This window comes from Anas platyrhynchos, chromosome Z (assembly GCF_047663525.1).
Source record: "Anas platyrhynchos isolate ZD024472 breed Pekin duck chromosome Z, IASCAAS_PekinDuck_T2T, whole genome shotgun sequence".
In the NCBI taxonomy this organism is placed as follows: Eukaryota; Metazoa; Chordata; class Aves; order Anseriformes; family Anatidae; genus Anas; species Anas platyrhynchos.
The window spans coordinates 28,237,366-28,256,996 of record NC_092621.1 but is presented as its reverse complement, the minus strand read 5'-3'; the positions used below and the strand labels follow the sequence as shown (position 1 = coordinate 28,256,996).

Here is a 19,631-nt window from a genome sequence, read left to right as displayed (position 1 = left end):
GAGTAAAATTGCTGAATCCTGGACCCTTTGGTGACCCTGACTCCTGTCCTACCCCAGGCCTATGTCCACCAGCCACCTCCCACGGCTCCACTGCAACACTGTCCATCCTGCCTGGGCCCCTGCAAGAGGCCAGCTGTGCTGAAGTGGCAGTGTACATACAGAACAGCTATTGGTTTTGTCCACAGCTTGTTGCTAACATACACAGCTCTTGTGCTCACCTCAGTACAGAATTTCCTCAGAAACAATTGTAAATGGATTCACCTGTACATGAGATCCATGAGCATCTCTGGATCTTCCTGAAATTCCCTCATTTTCACCGTATCTGACAGGATGCTGTTCAGATTACACAGCAGCTCCTCTACCTGCAGTAATACAAAGATCAACATGAATTTCTCAGGCATTTTTTTCCCTTCTCGAAAAATACCAGCATCTTCACCAAATGATAAGTTATTCCCATTTAGTTCCTCTTAGCCAAGGAAATGACAGGATGTTGAATTGCTACTAGGTGTGTTTTTCCAATTCTACTCAATGAAGCAAACACTGCTGACATGGTAAATCTTATACATACATTTTGATGAATCAAAATGAGTTGGACCCCTGTGATCAGTTTATTTCTGAATGAAAAAAATTAAACAAAGTAAAACACCACAAATCTACGTGCTAATTTAGTTCATCTTTACTTGAACTGTGATCTGATAACAAAGCAGGTGTCTTTGTAAGTCTTCAACACAAACTAAGTTATTTTAAGAATTTCAGCAAAGCACCTGGAACTTGTCTGAAATATTTTTCATTATTGCTACTGCTGCCTTATAAATTGAGAGATAAGTTTCCACAGTGCTACTTGTCTGAAAACATAATTAATCAGATTCCTTCTTGGGAAACTCGTATAGTGTACAATTCCTGCTGGAGTCTAGGAAAAAGCTGTGCACAAAGCTAAGAGATAACTTCTCTAATGTGATTCCAATGGAAATTTCCAAGAGTTTATTCTACAAAATTACATCCTCCACTTTTGTCCTGCTTATTATTGCAAAAGAAATAAGCTCAGGCAATAACTCCTGCATCCTTATTTTCATTACTGCGGAAGACCAAGATTCTAGGTCTTGCTCCAAGCACATTCCTGTGTGAAAGCTCTGATATAAAGCCACAGATATCACAAAAGATTTGACCTGAAGGGGAAATGGTGTTGCCTGCATATCCACATCTTCTTCTGCATAGGCCAGGATGGTTCGTAAGGAACGTCGAAGGAATTCCTCATTAAATTCGGGTGATTTGCCAACCAAAGAAGCTAGTGACATGGTCACCTGCATCTTCACTCTTGCAAAATTCTTTCAGAAGAAAAAAACAAAAACAAGAGAATGATGGCTACACAACACCATGCATATCAGTTCCCATATCTCTGTCTCCTGCATAAACCAAACACACTTTCCCCTGCCCACACTGAGTGGATAAAGTCACTGCTCAGGCAAGTAAGAATCAGCAAACCCTGACTCTGACGTGTCCATGCTTTGGGGCAAGAATGTGCCTTGGAATACATATGCTTGCTTCAGACAGAGGAGAGTCAGAAGCCCTTCTCTTTTTGCCTTCTGGACAGGTCAGCAGGTGTATAGGTCAGGCCATCCACAGAGAAGGAGAGGCAGCAGGACTCTGTAGGCATTCTGGGAATGGGAAGTATGGGAAGCAAAAGGCCACTGAGGGCTTTACATGGTAATGTACCATGCCTTGCTGGTTAACTGTCTAAGAGGCACATTCTGCTCCTGCAAAGCCAACACTTTTTACATGTTCAAAGCTTTAAAAGTAAAAGCTAGAGGAAAAATACTGTGTAAAATCAGATGCTATCCAAAATGCTAGTGAATGTCCTTACAGGCTAGGACATTAGGAGTCTATATGCATAAAATAAGCATTTTGCTCTGTATGTATGGGTAGAATCAGAGCCTAGTTTACTGTTCCCTATACAAAAGGGCAAGTGGAAAATTCACATTAATAACAAAATACAGTTGTTCTACTGAGGCTGTAACTGCATTAGAGTAGAACTGGTCTATTTTTAAGCAGTTCTGACACAGGAGTGAAAAAGAATACCAGAAAAACTGAAGAGTATTGTTTACCTATAGAATCACGGGATCGTAGAATCATCTACATTGGAAAAGACCTTCGAGATCAAGTCCAAACAACAACCTGACCTACCCAGCCCAATCTCTAGACCATGTCTTGCCCTTGTTAACAGAAGCCTGTTTGAAAATGCATTTATAGATACTGCATAAAAAAAAATAAATCACATTTTCCTAAACAAGACACAGAACAATAATTAAAACTACTTTTCCCCTACACTTGTAGGCAACTCTATGACTTCAAATATGTGAAACAGTACAACATATTAATCTGCAGATGCTTCCCATGCGTTATCACAACTTAAGTTTTACTTTCACTTGGTCAAGAAATTGGTGTCACAAAACATACTGCCGTTCTCAGAATCTTACACTGGTAGAGCTGAAGCTGTATCTCATGAGGAGATAAAGAGTAGCACACGCTTGAGTCCGTGTAACATCTATGCTGCTGCTGCAGTGGTGGAGAACTCTTTGACACAGGTCAGCACACTGTTCCACCTCCTCTTCAAACAGGAAATCTCCAAACTAAGGGAGACAGAGAATACATCATTCATTACTCACATTTCTGGCCATTAAAATATGAATTTGTGCTTAGCACACAAAAATCATAGGATTCAGACAAAGATTAAAATTTGCAAAAAAGATATTTTATGTCCTTTGATACATACATCTGATTTCTGTGCCTCTGTAGGTTCCATTTCCAAGCCTTTTTACAGAAAAGAAAGGTTTGAAAATAGACTTAATGTTTAAATAAAGAACAACAGATGGAGAAAGAATAATTTTTTTTATGGAGTCCCATGGATCCAGAAGATTGTGAAAGATCAAATATTGCAAAATTCATAAAAAGCACGGAGAGTTGTTATTTTCAGAATATATAATGGTTGATGAAACATGCAAATATTTCCTTAAGCATAAGGAGCAATTACTAGCTTTTTGCATCAACACCCTACCCTTCCTCAGCCCTCCAGCATGTTCTTCCTCCTACGGTATGCCACAAAACTTCAACTGCCCAGCTTTCACCCAGACCCTCCTTTAAAGCATCTCCTCAATGCACCTCATAGACAACAAACCCAGGGGACAGGATGTTTGTCCTACGGAAATGTCAGTGTACACAGCACAGATGCACCAGTACCATATGTACATAAACTGGATTGATAAAGGTGTGTGAACATATTGTGAGGATATTATTTCTCATTTGCAGGACTACATGTATTTCCCAGTTCTCAAACTTTCTTCACTTGATTATCTCACTGTTTTGTGCCTAATTTATATTACAAGCCTGCTGGCACAGGGTTCTATCATTTTCATTTGTTTATAAAATAACATTTATATACCTAAGGTGTAACAGAAATAATTGGAATGATTGCTTCATAAAATAAAGAACTGAGTCAGCTTAACTGGAAGATCTATTTCAATGAAATAACGATTGCTTCACAAAATTCATTATTTTAATTGGAAGTTAGCTTTCAAAGATAAAGTACAATGAAAACATAATTATGAGTTTCATAACTGCTCATATACATACCCTATAATTAGGCTTTGTCATCCAATCTGCATCTAACAGCAGACAGGCATTAATTGGACAGGAGTATCCTGTTCATTATTTGCATTTTTGGAATGTTTAGGTGAAAAAAGCATTTCGCAGATTTTTCCTTTTTGGAAATGTTTTTCTTTGTAGGTGAATGGATCTTTACCGGATTTTAGATTGGAAAATGGTTCTGATGATATAATAACTCATTTTACTTTATGGAATCTGTGCAGTCCCTAGAGTTAAGATTCCTAATTAAAATAAAAAAAATATTTAAAATCATTATATGGATTTTTTTTTAACCTTTTTTATTAGTGAATTTTCTGTATTTAAGAATAAACTGCTAGAACCACCAAGTTATTATTGATTCAGTTAGTCCACTTTTTGTGGTCAATGAAATAATCTTGCAACAACTGAAGAAGTCCCTCCATGTCCCTACAGACAGGCATTGGTATTTACATATGCAAAACATATGCATATGAATATATGTGAATGCCACAGGAAAAATGGTGAGTGTATGCACACAGCTCTGCTCTAGAAATGCTGCTATAATAACTTGACTGGAAGCATGTAAACAGAAGTATTTCAAGAGCATACCTTAGCAATGAGTGCTCTGAGTGTAGCAAAGCAGTGAGTCAAATAAGTGGTGCTCTGATCACAGCCAAGAGAATTTACCAGGACCTTCAAAACTCCTCCCAAAAGATTGTCTCTGCATTCTGCCGCAAAGCTTGCCTACACATGGAGGAGAAAAACAACAATAACTGCATTAGGTAATTCAGCAGTGAACTGGCACGTAGGAATTGGTTGTTCTGCTATCCTGTCCACAAGACACATCCGGCAGCTTGGAGATCACAGTTTTTTTGATTTTTTTTTTTAAATTTGTTAATATCTGCTGAAAAGGAAACTCAAAACACTTTTGTAGTGATCAGAAAGATGAGTGAAAACGTTTCCAACATTTCTCAACATCCACAGACCCCCAATGCACTTTTAAGCTCAGCCTGCAGCACTGTCCACTTTCTGTCCAGTGTTTCATGCACCTTGGATTAGGAAGTGATTCCTTGTTGGCCATGCACCGGCCTTTTTCCTCATGCATTTCCTGGGCATACAAGCTACACAGGCATACTGGTATGCTCTGATCAAACCAGCAACCTGGATATTGGTTGCCTGTAAGGCTCTATGAGGAGTGTCATGCAAAAGTCATGCCTGGTACTGCAACTATCTGCTAAATGCTTTTCAACTAGCAAGTTTTGAAGAACAAAGTTTTCTCTTTGCTATGTATTAATATGTTTGTTGCTCCAACAGCAGTATTCCAATACCCATGAATTTGGAGCATCTTTCCTACACCTTCCCGGCACAGTTAACTATCACAATTCCACTGTGAAATTTTACTTCATCTGACTCCTGCAAGTTAAGTTCTTTACATTGCTGTAGGGGGGGAACATCAGCACATCCTTTTCAGAAGCAAGATCTTTTCCTGCATCAGGTACTCTGTGAGAGTCAAGGCTAAATCCTTTTCTCTCACAGGATCACATGAAAGTATGACCTAAGGCTGGCCACCAGCCCAGTTACAAATTACTAATAACTTTAGATACATTCCTAACATAAATGAAAAATTTTCTTTTCACATCCTCTCCAAACTCCCATGTCATGGTAAAACAGCTGAACCAGCTGTTGGTCACATCAGCTGAAGACATGGGGGTAGTTTTCCATTTCATTCACACTAGTGTAATGCTGTATAGTAGAAAGTGCTTGTGACAACAGTGTAAAGCAGTAGTTTTGTCTTTGAATTCATTCATCCTTGTCTTCACCCTCTCCACTCCACTCCTCCACCCCAATTACACAAGCTTACAGGAGGTCTTTAATGAAAACAATTTGCAATGCCTAAGAACATAAAGGATTGCTTCCACTGACTTCTGAGGGAGCAAGGATTGGTACAAAGCCAGCTCTGCAGTTTCCCACCTGGATGATGTTCTCTTGCATGTCAAGAATGATCAGGTTAGCTTCAGTTGCCAGGTTTCCACTGATCAGAGCTTCTTGATCTAGCTCTGCTTTTGTCCTACAAAAAGGAGTTTGAATTAAAGCACACAGCAAGTATGACGGGAATTAGATGAGCTTCAATCTAAAGGAAAGCAAAATATGAATGATGGTATTCTGAATGATCCTGTAAGAGCAAACAATGAAAACAGTGTTCAGCAGTGTTTCTTAAGAACCAGTGTCAAATGAGGAGAGCTGATACTGTAGATTACAAGTTCTAAAGGGAACACCTGAAAAATAGTCCACTGGATAGGTCAAATAGATGCCGATGCTTCCTTATTGGCTACTCTACCCTCAATATCACACTCCATTGTTCAATAACCTAGGCAGATATTTCTGAATGCATTAGCAGGACAGGAAAACCCAAAATGGAGAAAAAAAAAAAAAAAAAAAAAAAGGAAAGAAAGCTGCATTTGGCAGAGGGCAAACAGCTTCAGTGCCATAGCAGCTTCAGTGCCACATCAGCAGTACTTAATATAAGAACTCAAGAAAGCTGATTTTTGGGCTTGTTGACAATACAAGACAGGTCCCATGGCTGCAGGGTCAGTGCAGCAGCACCACAGACCACCTAAGAGAGGTCTGAAGCACTTCCCTAAGACAGAAAGTATGGCAATGTGACAACATTTTAGTTGAGACCTAAGGATGAGATCTGTCACACAGCTCCCCTGCAGCTGAGCACTCTGAGCTTGGGGCTCAACTCCTAAAAACTGTACTTTCAGACATGCCATAAACACAAATAGGAGATTTTATTCTACCTCCTAAACCACTCAGAAATGGGCTATTGCATGGCCTGAAGCTACTCTCTAAAGCTTGAGATTAGAGCTGCTCTGACTTGGGCCAAGTGCACCCAAAGGTGTGTTTCTTGGATAGATGAACAGTCTTAAAACCACACTTCTGAGTGAGTTCATAATCTGTGGCTTTTCTGCTATGTTTGCTTCTCTTTTCTGCCCAGTGGAGTCGCACCCAAAAAGAAAACCAGAAAAGTAAAGAGCCATTCTTTGGGGCACAACCAGGTAAATCTTGAGAGGGCCAGGACAGGAAGTCACGACAATAGTACAGTTATTAATTACAGTGACTCAAAGCAATGAAGAACAGAAGGGTCTGCCAAGAAGCTGGCTGTGGATTGCTAAATATGAGTAACAACCGAACAAATCAAGCAAACAACATAGCCCTTTGAACCATTTCCAGCAACCACACAGTCTTACATAGTAACCATGCTGAATGGATCTTCTTCGACACCACACTTAGCTTATATCTGCAGCTGCCATCCCAGCCCATACTGGGCTCAAGGAGAAACAGGCTGAGTGGCCAAGTGCAAACTCACTATACCACATATGCCCTGCAAACACCTTACCAGCAGGAGGTACTCTATGGAGATGCACAAAGGACGAGAGCAAAGATCTCACATACCATAGTCACAAGCGCAATGAAACAGAAGTGCCTTGACAACATGCAGAGCTTTACTTATTTACCAGAATTTGTAATTTAAGTGGTTTAGCTGAACCAATATAAATAGATATTGTAGAGCTGCTGCTTGAGGTCTGGCTTGCTCTGGCTTCGGTGAAACTGGGAGAAAGCAAGCTGCTTTCAAGGCAAAGTAAGAATATCCTCACAAGATCTGCACCTCTTCCAGTCTTGGACAGACAGCAGAAAGATTACTCTTTTAAGGTTCAAATAAATTCCTAATTACCAATTTTTGTGTTAAAAATGCGTGTGATAATCACAGATGAATGCTAGGTGGCAACAACACAGTTGCTGAGCAGAGCACAACCCAGTATTCTCAGTTCAAGCTCACACACGTTGAAGGATATCATGGGAGCTCAGAGCAGCTGGACTGGTGAGAGGCAATTGTGTGTCAGATAGTCAAAATTCAAGCAAGTATCTATGGAAAATGATCTATGCACAGCCTCTTTAGGGAAAAGCAATGAGTTCCATGATTATAGAAACTTAGCACATACCCTATGAAAATACTGTTAGTAGAAAACCTTTCTTGAAAATATGGTTTTCAATAAGCCTAGACACTCACTTGTTTACTACAAGTACTGAAAAGGTGAAACGTATTGGTACATCATAACTTACGAACTGCAACAGGAAAAATGTTCACTGTGGAATCTCCTTCCCCCGTTCCTGCCAATAACTCTCCCATTAACACAGCACATCAAACCCAGCTCAACTTATTTAAATGTGGCAAAACTTACATCACAGTGTTAAACACAATGAGGTGCTATAGCAGCACCAAAGTAAGCATCATAGCAAGCCTCTGTGGAGTATTTGATATGACATGTAACAATGACTAGTGTTTCTCACTCTGGTATCAAAAGGAAAAAATGCATAGTGATTTAAACATCTCATTCAAGCATTTGTGATCTTTTTGTTGTGCCACAGCAACAGCTGGACACCTTTACTGCATAAACATTTTCTATTTCTTTCCCTTTGACAGAGGAGTGAAAAGATTGAGACTGGTGATTTTGCAATACAACAACCCTATGAGAAAGAACAAAACATAATAATAATAAAAAAGCTTGGTTCTAATAAAAACAATATATTTTTACTAAATGACTTACTTATCTTGTCTCTCATTTGCCTGCCGCCAGTGAGTCTGCTCCTTTCTCCACCTCAGGTTTTCATTTAGCCCAGCTGACCTGTCATTCCCTAAAAGTGCAATATATATCAGTGAGATTAAAGGAAAGAGGGACACCTGAAATCTAACAGCTCATCGAAAGAAAGAGCTACATGTCTGAAACAGTCTGTTAGACTCATTTGATTTTATGGCCTCAGGGCTCTAGCAAAAGGACAGGATCATTTTTTCACCTAGGATTTTTAGAACATCAGCTTGTGTACAGCTGTCTTCAAAGACCAAAAAAAAATAATTATTCCATTTATTAAATTAAACTTTTTTTTTTTTGCTACAATTTGTTCTCACTTATAATCCTGACACTATTTCATAGCTCTTGATTAACAACAATTTGTCAGAACAACTTAAAATTTTCTGTTTGCTTTCATATTTTTCACCTGAGAAGAGGCCAGTCCTAGCTACCTGTTGCATAGTTAAAAACTAGTAATATTTTTATCACAGCAAAATAAAATGCTGGGAAAGAGAAAGGACTGTGGGAGGAAAAGATAAGGATGAGAACAGGCAGTGTGCATAAAACACAAGTTTCATGAAACTTCAGGTTGGAAATGAGGAGACATTTCTCCTCAGAAACAGCAGTCAGGCACTGGAACAGGTTGCCCAGGAAGGTGGTGGAGTCACCATCCCTGGAGATGTTTAAGGAAAGGCTGGATGTGGTGCTTAGGGACATGGTTTAGTGGGTGATAGTGGTGATAGTGGTGGTAGGGTGATGGTTGGACCACATGATCTTGGAGGTCTTTTCCAACCTTAATGATTGCATGATTCTATGAAATTCAACAAACGTATTTGCATCTACAACCTCTTGAGATCCTGTCAAAAGACATTGGGGAAAGTACCAGCTGGTATTCTGCAGCGCTTCATCATCTCTCCTCTGGCTCCTTCACCTCTCAATAAAGCCTCTTCTAATCGGGCCTTCACGTCTCGGGACTTCTGGAGTGCTTGGGTGCTAACTTTATCTGAGCTTTGTTTGCCCTGCAAGTAAAGTCAAAGCAATCATCATCAGTGCTGCCATCTTTCGGCATGAGTCCAGGTTACACCACCAGAACCAGAGACAACAGGAAAGATTTGGACAGCAGGCAAATGTCATAGACTACTACACAAAGGTTGCCAAATATACTTAAAGGTTGCAGATGAGGAAGGAGGTAGTATATATATATACTACTGCTAATAAACACAAAGATGTAGCTCAGTGTTACAGAGAGAGGAATCAAAGCACAGAGAGAAAGCTTTTTGACCCATTTCAGACCGGCTCTTTCAGAGAGGGGAGTACTGATGTCCAGACCCAACCCTTCGCTGAAGGGTCATCTGCCAAGATCTTGCTTTAAATGCGTAGTGCATAAAGAGAACAGCTCCAGTAGTGACAGCTTCAATTGCTTACATTCCTACATGGTTAAAAAATACTAGTAACTAGTGAATACTGTAATTTACTAGTAACTAGTAAATACTGTGTGTGTATTACCCACCCAAAATAGCCTTCAAATCACCAGGATAAGGGTAATAATACAACAAATAATAAACCAACTTTATAAGATGCGTTCAAAGGTTTCGATGGCATTATGTTTGAATGTTGGTGTCAGTTATTTTGTCTGAATTAATTTGTCCATTTGTAGTGTAGATTAGACAAGAACTAATTTAACACTTGCCAATAACAATTTCCCCTGGACAGCCAGAAGGAAAAACAAACAAACAAACAAACGCGACAACAAAATCAGGCTATGTTTCACTTACCTTATACTCAAAGCATGAAACACAAATGAAAAGGAGGTCTAAAATCCTGTTCAGTTGCATGGATGGAAGGTCTGCAATCCATTTCTGTATTAGATTCTGATCAGCGTTTTTCATGATCCAGAGGAAACAAATCAAAAGATTGCGAGTGGTGTCAGGACCTAATGTGGCACTCTGTCTGTAGGGCTGGAAGCAGATAAGGTAAATCTCAGTTGAAAGAAGAAAAGGAAGAGGGAGGATATTCAAGTGAAGTAATGTTACTTAAATTTCAGTGGAGTAAAATCTCAAGGTTGGGTTTCAGTAAGTTTAACCTCTTTCAGGTTATACTAACTGCATTTTTGAAATCTATGCATGCGTATTAGTGACAGCAGGTCTAGTTGTATGTACATGAAAGACAGAAGCACAGAACCACTGTTGTTAGATGACTGTATTTTAATTTCTTTAGACTAATGTAAGCATATATTCTATAACTGTTTAGTCCCCTCTTTCTAGTTGCATCAGCCAAATTGCACAGAAGACAAAAGCAATCACAAAGAAAAAGATTTATAGAGAAAAACTGAATGGAGCTGTGACAGAGGAGGTTCAGGCTGGATGTTAGGAAAAGGTTCTTCTCCAAGAGGGTGGTCAGACACTGGGACAGGCTCCCCAGGACACTGAGGCTGCTGGAGTTCCAGAAGTGTTTGGACAACCCCCTAAGACATATGGTCTGATTTTTGGATGGTCCTATGTGGAGCCAGGAGTTGGACTTGATGATCCTTGTAGGTCTCTTCCAACTCAGATATTACATAGTTCTATGAAAAGATGGATCCAGAGCCCTAAATCCATGGATTTAGATGAGACTGGGACCGGGAGGTGGAAGGGTGGGAGATGGGAAGTTATAGTAGCATTTGCTGATGTCAAAATGTGACTAGGTTGGGTGTGAAGATAACAATAGGCACACAGAAGAAAAAAATGGAACCACTTATGGTGAAGAAGCAATTAGAAGATTGGAACAGAAGAGTACGGGACAACAGGAGGAATACAAAGCATTCTTGGAGGAAAGAAGAAAACAATTTCTTATGACTGTAGTTATTAGTCATAAGAAAGGATACAAAGATGAAAAAATATGCAAAAAAGGAGACTGGCAGAGCCCTGGACGTACCAAGGATGCCAGCGATATTCCAGAGCTCCTGAGGCTGAACTGGTTCCCCGCAATGGCAAGCGCCACATTTTGATTGATTGCACCTGCAGAATCTTGTTCTTCTTCTGGGTTTCCTGTGCGCCCCTTTCCACTGCGTGCATCTGAAACTAGATTTGAAACATTCAATTGGGACTTCATCATCAATCCAGTTGTTGCTGCTCACATTTCAGTCTGCCATTAGGTGGTTACCTAACAATATGTTTGGCACCTCCCTCCCTGAGACTGTTGGTCTGGCTGATGTATTAAGTAGCAAGAGGCATAGCATTAGCAAGATTGTTTGGGGTCACTCACAAAAACTGTCAACTTGTTCAAATAAACACAGGGAAAAGAGATATTCCCCAAATTCTCCATGTGTTCGTGGAAGCTGAATTAAAAGCAAAGGCAGTAGCAAACATGAGGTTGGCTCTGAAGTTCAAAACTAAGCCAGAGATGTTCAATTTCTGTCTATTCCGTGTGAAAGGATCAATGCAAATGCCATGCCTGTGCTTGGGGATATTCAGCAAAGTAACTAAGTCTGCTAACACCTAACACAGGCAATATTTCCTGCGGGTTAAAAGACAAGTTTAATTTCAGTTATTTGGCTGTTTCTATTCCCTTCAAGTTATTGAAATCAATTTTCAGCAAATGATATTAGTTATAACCAAGCTTCATAAAAATCTCATTTGATTCTGAGTGTCCACTTGTGTTTTGCAAGAACTGGTTTTCGGAGAAACCAAGTGACCAGCCAGTCTCAGTGTGTTCAGAACAAGATCAACAACCTCTGATACTGCAGGTATTCAAAATGAAAGGCACTCTAAAAACTAGCCATATCAGTGCAGCTGGGCTTCTTCACTCTGACTCCTTTTCATCTGTGGCATAAGGACAATACTTATATTAGAAGAATGCAGTGAGACCTGATTAAACTATGTGTAAAAAATGCTTTTATGTTATTAGACTGAAAGTGCTCAATAAGACATTCATAGTATTAATTGTTTTGTCCAGACATCAAAATGCAAAATATTTTCAGAACCAGTGACAAAAGTATATTCTTCAAAGATTACACCTTTTTTATTCTCTGTAGTCTTCTTTAGTTTATTTTTATGAAAGTGAGAGGTAGTTTTCCAAGTTGCGAAGATCTACTCTCAAATAAACAGTCAAATTGTCATTCTGAGCAGCTTAATATGAACATACTTGTAGAAAATAGAAGAAAGTACTTAGATAAAAATGTATTAAAAGGCTTAATAATATAGGGCAAAGTTCGAAGTTATAACAGGTGATAAGAACATATTTCCTGACTGATAGTTAAATTTACTGGAGATTAATTTTGATATCATGTTAATAACCCTAAAAAGCAATAGAAAAATGTGGAAGGTATACAATCCAATTTATTTAATTGTGACATAATGCAATGTCCCTATCATTCTTGTTTTCTTTCCCACTGTCTGTTAAACCTATCTGTATCTCAATATTTCTTGCAAAATCTTTTTGCAAGATTCTACAGATATATATCTCTGGCCTATGGTTTGTTCATGGAGTGAGGACACTTAAATTTTTCCTGTCTTTAAAAATCCTGTTTACTTGGAAGTAAAGAAATATTCAGCCTTGCTGAACTGTGGGGAATTTCAGTGCTTAGGGTATACTTTTAAATGTTTAAGTCAGATTGTTTAGACAAGCTACTAGAGTAGCTTGATCTACTGGGAGGTGTACCTGCATGTATGTAGGTATGTATGGCAAGGGGGGTAGAATTAGAAGGTCCCTTCCAACCCAAACCATTGTGATTCTATGAAGAGCCTGAAAAAGACAAACGAGTAAGGGTCTTACTTGTAAAATCATGGAGCTGTGGCAGTGAATCCAAAATAATACCAACCAAAGGGAGGTATAAAGCTGCAATTTTAATCTTCACTTCTTTTTTGGAGCAACGTGGGTCTAGGTCATGGGAACTCAGCAGGCTAAGGATAGCACTGACAGCTTTTTTTTGTACCTTGCTAATCCTGTTAATGCAAAAAATAGCCATGAGCTCCATTAATGAATTATGCAGAAATTGTTTTTAGATCAAAGATTTAAGAAACAAGGAGAAGGTAGAAGGAACAAATTAATACCTCAATATTCACTATACAATAACATCCACTCTGAGCAGAGAGACATGTTCCCTGCAAAAGATAGATGTCTTACGAGGCCAAGTCAGTTCAGAGCACCCAAGTCTTTCAAAGCATTTCATAAAAATTCAAAATGGCAAAGAGAGATGCTTAAAGATAAGCACCAGACCCTGGAGAAAGTTAATCTAAACTCTTAAGCTTAGACAAATGCAGTGGTGTTTTAGAGAGGAAAGCAACCGAAATCTTAAGCTGTGATCTGTCTGCTTATTTAGCCAACAATGCTGCAGCAAATAGTACTTTCACACTCACTGCGATCAACATACCACAGATAAAGCAGTGACTGTTTTATTGCTGTGTTACAGAGTGACTCATTTAAAGATGGTGAAGACCATTCTTTTGTTTCCCTTTCTCCACAATCATTTTTCTTCATAATGACTGATTTGTTAATATTTGTGAGAATTTCTGTAGTGGGTATCTAAACGTCCACTACATTTTTATATGAACTTCATTTTTATATTAGGAAGGTTCATGCAGTAGTGCTTCTTTATGGAGGGAGCACCAAATAAGATTTGCAGGACTCACCCACTCTGTGCCAAAGACGGAAAATATTCTTTCTCATAACTCCAGCCAACATTGCCACAATACATTCAACGCATCCAGGGGATAAACAGGACTAACCTGTAGTTAAACTATGTCCTAGCCAGCAGTAATAGTGTAACAGAGTTCCATTCTAAAAGTTTCAGATTGGGATACTTACCCCTCACTGTCTGCATCCAGTGCTGCTGACAATTCTGTGAAGAGTAAGCCAGTCAAAAAGTGCTGCTGACGGTATTCTGATGAGAGGTCAAACATTCCAGCAATTTTCTGGTCCTGGAAACTAGAGCAGGAGCTAGAGTTCTGCAGAAGTATATTAGAAGTAGTTAAAGGATGATCACTGAAATGAAACTTTCTTAAAAATGTTGTAGGATAGTCCATGTAGATAACAAAATATCCTACCAGAGAAGTACAGACATTAAAAGAAGTTTGGACATTTTAGAGGAAAATACCTGGGAGTGAAATAAAAAAGCATCCATCTGCACAAATCAGAAACTCATTTGACATTTTTTGAGACATAAAATTCCTACACTGTGTTTATCAGTTTGGGTAGGAGACAAAGTCAGAATTTTCTCCATGTTCAGGATTCTTCATGGCTCTTACTGTTGCAGAGCAGATGAAGGGGACTTTGGAAATCAGAAGCTTTGCACTCTTCAGCATCCACAATATCTACCATGGAAGTAAGGTCAGGAAGGTTATGTGAACAGTGTTTCCTTTCACCCTGGAAATCCTTGACTGAGCTAGCTGGCAGCAGGCATAATTTAGAGCAGCCTTCAAACTGCTGTAACTTATGACTATGACTGATATACGGCCAGTCCAGGAATGGAAAGTTGCTGCTATATATGTGTTGTGAACTTTTTAGCTTCTCCAATCATAGGTGCCATAGGTCACCTAAAATGCTTTTATCCCCTGATCAGGTGAGCATAACTCTTAGACTCAACTCCACAGTGCAGCTACTGGGGTTTATGAGTCCAAAATTTGCTTTTAATTTATATTGTTCAATATTCTCCCCAGTATTTCTGTCAGTCACCTGGGAATAGTCCCAGAAAACAAACACATGGAGTAGCAGTATACAACATCATGGAAGATGACTTCCAGCATACTGGATCAAATGAAACCCACATCTCTGAGAAGCCCCATATTTTGGATCCACATAGCTCGACCTACTCCCATTTAAACCTCAAGCAGACAAGCACTGGATGTGATTTGTTTGTGTGGTATAAAACTAAGGTGAAGAATATCCACTTAAAGTGAATTTGGCTATTCTCCAGGAATTCCAAAAGATTTATTCACAAGGCCACATTTCTTACTGAAAATCTAACTGTAGTTGGGTAGCATTCCTGCAGACAGGTCAGAATTATTGCAAGGATGGTCAGCTATTGTATTAAATCATGCAAGGTTCTCGGAAGCCTTATTTATTTGTGTAGGTTGCACTTCACAAGTTACTCCTAAAGGAGAAAAAGAGTTGATGCTGCTTGAAGGAAAGAATGATCAAATTGGTGCCTACCCGGCTCTGATTTGCTAGAACTAGTTGCAAGAGCTATGCTGATTTCCCCCACCTCTACAAGCAGTGGACCACTATCCTAGCCCTTTGACATTCAGGATTAGCATTAAGTAAAACTCTGGGACTTTCATGCTTTGATTTCAGACCAGGAGAAACTCCAAGAAAATATTATTTACTATTAGTGAATTACTATTAGAAATTAGTGAATTACTATTAGAAAATATTATTTACTATTAGTGTGGCATATCTGTAGCAATGACACTTGAAGAGGTAACCATAAATTTAAATTGCTCCATTTACTCAGAGAAATCACTGGCAAAGTCATAGCATATTCTGTACTATGGGGTAGGGAGGAGTCCAAGAAAAGAACACTGCTATTTAACATAGAAAGAATGATAATCCTTCTCTGAACAACACTACAGCTCAACAGAAACATTTTCGATAATATTGAAAATTACAGTGGTTTAGTCACTAACTCACATAGTGCTAGCACCTTCATCCACCTGGAGAACAGGAACTTCAGCTAGAAGGCAAATGCACTGAAAGTTTGCTGTGTACTGCCACATGCACAATTTTCCATAATGTCTCCAGACACTGATATTGAAATACATATTTGTGGTTGTGTGTGTGTGGAATATAGGTGTGCCTGGAAATAAGCTCTGGAGCTTCAGAGTCATGTTCTTTTTAGACCTTGTATGTCTACCTTAACAGTCATTGCCTATTTACATGTTTCCAGAATTATGCTGAAGAATTACCACAAATATATCTGTCCCATACTAAGTTTTAACTTGCGTAGGTCAAATTTTGCAGTAGCACTCCTTAGTCTTTACTCTTTTGCCCCTTTTCTTACAAGAAGGAAGTTGTTCTTCCTGATCCAGTGGTGGCTGAGTAATTCTAACCTAAGCAGCGTAATACAGAGCAACAGAAATCTTTCCCTGCATTCATAGATCAGGTGAAGTCCACATAACATTGCCTGATGGATGCCTACCTGGGAGGACAAAGAGGGGGAGGGGGATGCTGGAGCAGAGGCTGAGGTCATGAAGAAGAGGTTCAGATTGAGGTAGTGCTCATGGCTGCAGAGAATTCTCAGGAATTCCAGCCTCATGGAAATCAGGGTGGAGAGTGAATTCAGCTTGTTTGAGAGCTAGAAAAACAAACCAAAAAATGTGCCTCGTGACTGGTGTTTGCTATTTAAATTACCATGCAGTAAAATATCCTCCTTCCTGAAACAGAATCAGCCAATTTAACAGAAGTAGCCAAATAGCCCAGCATGCATTAAAATGCTCAGTGTTCCCCTGTACCTAACCACTGTTTCCATCCATTAGGTGGTGTTTGTTTGGAATGGTGGGTGATGTTTTTTTTTTCCCTTCTGGCTGACTTCCCAACTTCCCAACAAGAGACTGTCATTTATTTTTTCCCTCCCAAAAGAAAAACACATAATACTTTTTCCCTTTTACATAACAACAAGATTAAAATCAAACAACACTTTGCTGAGCCTGTGGCAAATTCATCAAAAGGCCAGCTAGTCAGCACACAGCACCAGTGGTCTTGTGATGTCCCTTCATAATAATAATGACATTAGTCGGGTTTTGCACATACTATACAAAACTGGGGTGGCAGACACCTTGAATTCTCCCATCTCCTATTAGCTGACAGCTTTGCCTTGTTTTGGCAGAAAACCTGCAGCAGGTATATTGATTCACAAGAAAGAAGGAAAACCTTCCAACTCAAATATAACAAATAATTTCATACTATTACCCTGGAAACATAATTTATTTTTAATTTTTTTTTTTAGGTTTTCTTGTCCTGGTTTCAGCTAGGATAAACCACAACACTTGTGAAGCAAGAAGACAGAGGTGGATGATTTTGGTTGAACCTCCCAAATCTAAAAATTGCCTATAACAGCAATGTTTTAGTGAGAGACCAAAGCTTCTCTATATACTCTGCAGGCCTTGAGGATCACAAGGGCTGCTACTAAGGGATGTAAAAAAGAAAGGGAAGAAAAGTAGCCCCATAGATGCCCTGCAGCAATGTAAAGTATGGCATTTCTAAAAGAATCCTAACTTCTACTCTTTTTTTTTTTTTTTTTTTTTGTTTTGTTTCCTGCAGACCACAAATCAAGAGGCTTAAACTCTCTGTATATGCAGTAGGAAATAGGAAATTTACCTCACCCTTTAACACAACTCACAGGATCCTGATGGATAAATGAATCAAACAGAACAGAACACAAGACTGGCAATAAGCCAAGCACAATCCCAATCACGCATGATGCATACCTGATTACAATAATGTTTGATGAGATTAAACACAAATCCTCGGTCCATTAAAGAAAGAAGATCATACAGGAAAAATGCCAAGCTGATATTAATTTTTTCTGCTTGTTCACTTTCCTTTAAAAAAATAAGGGGGTGGGAAAGAGAAGGGGAAAGACAGTTATGATTTATAAATGTCATGTCACCTTCATATAAATGTCACCTTCAAAGGTGGAAGACTTTTTAGAATCACTGAAAAATACTGCAGGGGACAGCTCCCAGAAACATGTCATGGAATAGACTGGACAAATTGTTTCACTTCCCTAGTTTACATGATCTTGTTAGAATTATGCAGAATCACTCCTGTAAATGATTTCAACTGTTTCTGCTTTCAGAGAAAAATTGGAATAGGAAGAATGACCAAGTTTATCTTTGCAAACCTTTGGGCTGACAACACTGAAATGGAAATTGAAACCAGGTCTGAACTACCTAAGGGCTCAAAAATTGTATATGCCACTTTCTCCTCTCCTCTCCACTCCACTCCGCTCCGCTCCCCTCCCCTCCCCTCTCCTCATTGCAAAAAATGTTTATGTATTAAATATATTGTTTTAAAATATTATTAATAAAAATATTCTCTGGATATACTGATGGAATGCCAAGTATTTTGTTCAGAAATTTCATGTTTAAAGCTGATCAGAAAAAGATTATCTCTAAGATAAACCTGTGGGTTCTAACACTTGGCAACTAAACTCCTTTATATTTACAATTGGCCTGATTACCAGAGGCACACAAAGAACTCCACATACACTCTAAAACAAGGGTACAATTATTCCAAACATATCAGTTTAAATTATAATAGCTCAGTAGCATATGTTGTTCACCAAGAAGAATTTGTGGAGGTGCCCGAGGGGTCTGCCCACGCTTAATGCTCATAGCCCTCAGGTGGGTTAACTCAAGACTGACAGGAGATGACTGCAAAAAATGTTACTGCTACTGTTATCTCTGACTAGTGAGAGCAGGTGTGCAGCACCTCAGGGTGCTTATGACTTAATTTTTCATTTTTCAACCTTTCTGTTGCTTTTCAGGAACATATATATATATATATATATATATATACATACATACATACATATATATATACATACATACATACATACATATATATATATATATAATATATATATATATATATATATGTATGTATGTATGTATACACATTTTATGATATGTATTTACACTGCAAAATATTTTTCAACTGTGCTGAAAAAATAGTTTCCCACCAGCTTACAGGGTATTCTAAACCTCAGTTGAATCTAACATGACCAACCATGTATCGAAACATAACAGATTATAACTTCATGGGTTTAAAAAGCAGACAGGTATCAGCTCCTGCTGTTCTGTACAACTAATCATCAACCTTAATTCTACAAACACTGCAGTAAGATTTTTACACATAATTAGGCTCTGTATACTCAATAAAAATTGAATTGAATTAACAGTCCATAAAAACCCATGTATTTCTCATGAAAAAGCCATAAAATACTAATATATTGGCAAAACTTACAGTTGTATTAAAACATTTTAATGTAGCAATTTTTTATCACACAACATAATAAAAAAAAATCACTGATGCCTTAAGTGAACATTTCCATGAAATGCTTTCCCTGCACGTGGCCATCACAGTAGCACACCAAAGGACGGAGTGGAACAATGGCTGATAACTTCAGAAACAACTTTTTGGTGGACAGTGATGGTCAACTATGCCATTCCCTCTCCTCAATTGTCTGGTTGTGGTCCTTCACTAGTTTCAGCCACTTGACAGCACAGCTGGGCACAGGTGGAGAACTGGACTGGGGACCCAAGCTGGTTGAGCAGTAATTGACCAGGTCAGCTTTCCAGCCTGGTTTGCCCTGTGGCAGAACGTACTGCCCTACCAGCACAGTGCTTTGGCAGCTCTGGGGCGTGAAAATAAGCCAGCTGCAACAACAGAGTGAACAAAAGTCAC

General features: G+C 38.9%; 1 protein-coding gene across 3 annotated transcripts in view; it reads right to left on the bottom strand.

The window, feature by feature from the left end:
* DOCK8 (dedicator of cytokinesis 8) overlaps positions 1-19,631 on the bottom strand; it is a 94,089-nt gene that overhangs the window by 13,585 nt on the left and 60,873 nt on the right. For all 3 annotated transcript variants that reach the window (XM_038170767.2, XM_038170769.2, XM_038170768.2), the window contains 13 exons: positions 17,651-17,764; positions 16,363-16,518; positions 14,034-14,173; positions 13,002-13,171; positions 11,163-11,308; positions 10,025-10,207; positions 9,133-9,268; positions 8,229-8,316; positions 5,590-5,686; positions 4,228-4,362; positions 2,475-2,627; positions 1,167-1,325; positions 262-362 (listed from right to left, as the gene is read on the bottom strand). In XM_038170767.2, the coding sequence (XP_038026695.1) occupies positions 262-362; positions 1,167-1,325; positions 2,475-2,627; positions 4,228-4,362; positions 5,590-5,686; positions 8,229-8,316; positions 9,133-9,268; positions 10,025-10,207; positions 11,163-11,308; positions 13,002-13,171; positions 14,034-14,173; positions 16,363-16,518; positions 17,651-17,764 (1,778 nt within the window). The remainder of the gene's footprint in view (positions 1-261; positions 363-1,166; positions 1,326-2,474; positions 2,628-4,227; positions 4,363-5,589; positions 5,687-8,228; positions 8,317-9,132; positions 9,269-10,024; positions 10,208-11,162; positions 11,309-13,001; positions 13,172-14,033; positions 14,174-16,362; positions 16,519-17,650; positions 17,765-19,631) is intronic.